At 44.0% G+C, this 3955-nt stretch overlaps 1 protein-coding gene across 1 annotated transcript; it reads left to right on the top strand.

Moving 5' to 3' along the window:
- The first annotated feature begins 532 nt into the window (after positions 1-532).
- On the top strand, positions 533-2731 carry LOC112390558 (nucleolin-like). Its single transcript, XM_024731530.1, is given in 1 exon segment — positions 533-2731. A coding segment is annotated over 1 exon segment (2079 nt). The 5' UTR covers positions 533-652.
- The last annotated feature ends 1224 nt before the right edge of the window (positions 2732-3955 follow it).

Consider the following 3955-nt stretch of genomic DNA (forward strand, 5'->3'; position numbering starts at 1 on the left):
ACTTCAATAGCTCCAGACTATTACCAATAGAGCTAACTAGGTTGGCCCTTGCCCTGCTGAAATGGTTTGTGTAGAAAGAGTTAGTTCTGACTCTGGTGAGTGGAAAAGTTTATTGGCCACAATGGACCATTTCCTAAGTCATGAGGTGATGGCTCTTCTGTTTAAGTTAAATCATATTTTCATATGCTCCTATAGTTGCTTGTTTTCCCCCAGTTGTAGCATTCAGAAGTCCCATGATTACCTATTTAATGTTTTCCTTCATCAACTGTGACCTCCAAGAAGGCAAAGACCTCCACACCTGTCTCACAATCCCAGTGTTTAGCACAAGAATGCAGTAAAATTTTATAGAATTTAGTTAAAATACATTTGAATTTTCTTTATAGAAATGGATGACTCAAAATGTATCAATAAGAATAATAATTTAAATACTCTGAGTTTATTCCATTATTACATATTTATAAAAATCGGTTTAGGTCATAGATTTTAATTACGATACAGAAAATTAAGAAAAGAATTGTCGAGTCTCGAGCTCTAGCTGACAGCCAAGCTTACGAGCTCTGCGATCAGCGGCCGCCATCGACGTTGCTTCGCTTCTTCTGGGCTCATCTGCGCCACTCCCTCGCCACACACTCCGCAGTCCTAAGCCTCTATCATGGTAAAGCTTGCAAAGGCCGGTAAAAATCAAGGTGACCCCAAGAAAATGGCTCCTCCCCCAAAGGAGGTAGAAGAAGATAGTGAAGATGAGGAAATGTCAGAAGATGAAGAGGATGATAGCAGTGGAGAAGAGGTTGTTATTCCTCAGAAAAAAAGCAAAAATTCTACCACAACTCCAGCAAAGAAGATGATGGTTTCCCCAACAAAAAAGGTTGCAGTTGCCACACCGGCAAAGAAAGCAGTTGTCACCCCTGGCAAAAAGACAGCTGCTACACCAGCCAAGAAGGCAGTTACACCTGCCAAAGCAGTAGCAACACCTGGCAAAAAGGGAGCCACACCAGGCAAAGCATTGGTAGCAACCCCTGGTAAGAAGGGAGCAGCCGCTCCAGCCAAGGGAGCAAAGAACGGCAAGAATGCCAAGAAGGAAGACAGTGATGAGGAAGATGAAGATGACAGTGAAGAGTAGGAGGAGGAGGATGAAGAGGAGGAGGAGGATGAATTCGAGTCCGCGGTGATGAAAGCAGCTGCTGCTCCTGCCTCGGATGACGAGGATGACAAGGATGAGGATGACGGTGAAGACGATGATGAGGATGACGAGGATGACGAGGATGACTCTGAAGAAGAAGCTATGGAGACTGCACCAGCCAAAGGAAAGAAAGCTCCAGCAAAATCTGCTCCTGTGAAGGCAAAGAGCACTGTTGAAGATGAAGATGAGGAGGATGACAAGGAGGATGACGAGGAGGAGGAGGAGGAGGATGACCAGGAGGAGGAGGACGAGGAGGAAGAACTTGTCAAAGAAGCATCTGGAAAGCAAAAGAAGGAAATGGCCAAACAAAAAGCAGCTCCCGAAGCCAAGAAACAGAAAGTGGAAGCCACAGAACCAACTACATCTTTCAATCTCTTTGTTGGAAACCTGAACTTCAGTAAATCTGCTCCTGAATTGAAAACGTGTATCAGTGACCTTTTTGTGAAAAATGATCTTGCAGTTGTTGATGTCAGAATTGGTGTGTCTAGGAAGTTTGGCTATGTGGATTTTGAATCTGCTGAAGACCTGGAAAAAGCCTTGGAACTCACTGGTTTAAAAGTCTTTGGCAATGAAATTAAACTAGAAAAACCAAAGGGGAAAGACAGTAAGAAAGAACGAGATGCGAGAACACTTTTGGCTAAAAATCTTCCTTATAAAGTTACTCAGGAAGAATTTAAAGAAGTGTTTGAAGATGCTGTGGAGATCAGATTAGTCAGCAAGGATGGAAAGAGTAAAGGGATTGCTTATATTGAATTTAAGACAGAAGATGATGCAGAGAAAACCTTGGAAGAAAAGCAGGGAACAGAGATAGATGGGCGATCCATTTCCCTGTACTATACCGGAGAGAAAGGTCAAAGTCAAGACTATAGAGGTGGAAAGAATAGCACTTGCACTGGTGAATCAAAAACCCTGGTTTTAAGCAACCTCTCCTATAGTGCAACGGAAGAAATTCTTCAGGAAGTATTTGAGAAGGCAACGTTTATCAAAGTGCTCCAGAACCAAAGTGGCAAATCTAAAGGGTATACATTTATAGAATTTGCATCCTTTGAAGATGCTGAAGAAGCTTTAAATTCATGTAATAAAAGGGAAACTGAGGGCAGAGCCATCAGGCTGGAGTTGCAAGGACCCAGGGGACAACCTAATGCAAGAAGTCAGCCATCCAAAACTCTCTTTGTCAAAGGTCTATCTGAGGATACTACAGAAGAGACATTAAAGGAGTCATTTGATGGCTCTATTCATGCAAGGATAGTCACTGACTGGGAGACTGGATCCTCTAAGGGGTTTGGTTTTGTAGACTTCAACAGCGAGTAAGAGGCCAAAGCTGCCAAGGAGGCCATGGAAGATGGTGAAATCGATGGAAACAAAGTTACTTTGGACTGGGCCAAGCCTAAGGGTGAAGGTGGCTTCGGTGGCCGAGGAGGAGGCCGAGGTGGCGGCCGAGGTGGATTTGGAGGCCGAGGCCAGGGAGGCTTTGGAGGGAGAGGAGGCTTCTGAGGAGGCAAGGGAGGAGGAGGAGACCACAAACCACAAGGAAAGAAGACGAAGTTTTAATAGTTTCTTCTATCCCTGTCTTCCCCTCTTCCATTTGAAAGAAAGGACTCTAAGGTTTTTACTCTGTTACCTGCTCAATGACGGAGCCTTCTGAGGACATTCCAAGACAGTATACAGCCCTGTGGTCTACTTGGAAATCCGTATAGATAACATTTCAAGGGAGATAACCCTATTGGTGTTGACTGGATATTCGTATAAACTTTTTAAAGAGATAAGTGATAGAGCTAGCCCTTATCTGTAAGTTTTGAATTTATATTGTTTCCTCCCATGTACAAAACCATTTTTTTCCTACGGAGCTTTTTGTTTTTGTTTTCGTTTTTGCGTTGGTGGGTTATAAAGGAAAGCAAAATGTTTTATCATGATTTTTGCTTTAGCAACTTTGGGACAAATTAAAAGTCCTAAACTCTGGTGCCAGACTTGTACTTCCTGTCCTAGGGTGTTTCTCCTGGATATCACTGAGAGTGGAGCACGGCAAATCAGTTCTGCCACTCCAGATCTCCACCCCCTGTGAAAATGCTTATGCTTTGGTTTCAAGTATCCCAGCCATAAGTTTTTGCAGCCCTGTGTATGTCACGTGAAAGGCTCATTGGAAGTCCACTGTGGCCTTAGCCCACTTAGAAACAGGCCTGAGGGGTCAGGTGTCCTGAAAAAGTGCTTTGGAAAGAGGGCCAGGAGCACTTTGGTCTGGCCTTGTTTAGGTATGCATGCGAGAGCGATGACTGATGAGTGTAAATCCTGCTGGATGCATGGGCCAAAATGGAGGCTTTGGGACTGTGAGGCTGGAGAGGAAACTACCAGTCTAGCCGATGGACCTAATATCTTTTGTAATTCCCCCAGCACCCTCAGGTTAAACCAACAAGAAAGGCCGTTAGTTTTGCACTATGATGAGAACGTGGACATTCTGGCTTGTTAAGCATTCCCTTGCCCACCCCCCCACTTCCAGTAAAAGGTCACATGAGAGGCCTAGGTCAAGCGATTAACATGATATACTTAGTTGAAAAATGGTGTGCAAGATGGTACAGAATGAAAGTGCCAACTCAAAAATACGGTACTGGTAGACTAGAGGGCAAACTAAAGGATTTGAATTAGCTTAGTTTTGTCCTGGTTATGAGTTGCTGGCAGGATGAGGGAATCTAAACCTTGTGCATATCATGCACCACTCACCAAGTCAAGTCCGTTGTAAGTACTAAAGGTGCAGACCAGGACAAATAACCTGGTTTGAAG

Source organism: Neophocaena asiaeorientalis, unplaced genomic scaffold, assembly GCF_003031525.2.
Source record: "Neophocaena asiaeorientalis asiaeorientalis breed wild unplaced genomic scaffold, Neophocaena_asiaeorientalis_V1.1 scaffold371, whole genome shotgun sequence".
In the NCBI taxonomy this organism is placed as follows: domain Eukaryota; kingdom Metazoa; phylum Chordata; class Mammalia; order Artiodactyla; family Phocoenidae; genus Neophocaena; species Neophocaena asiaeorientalis.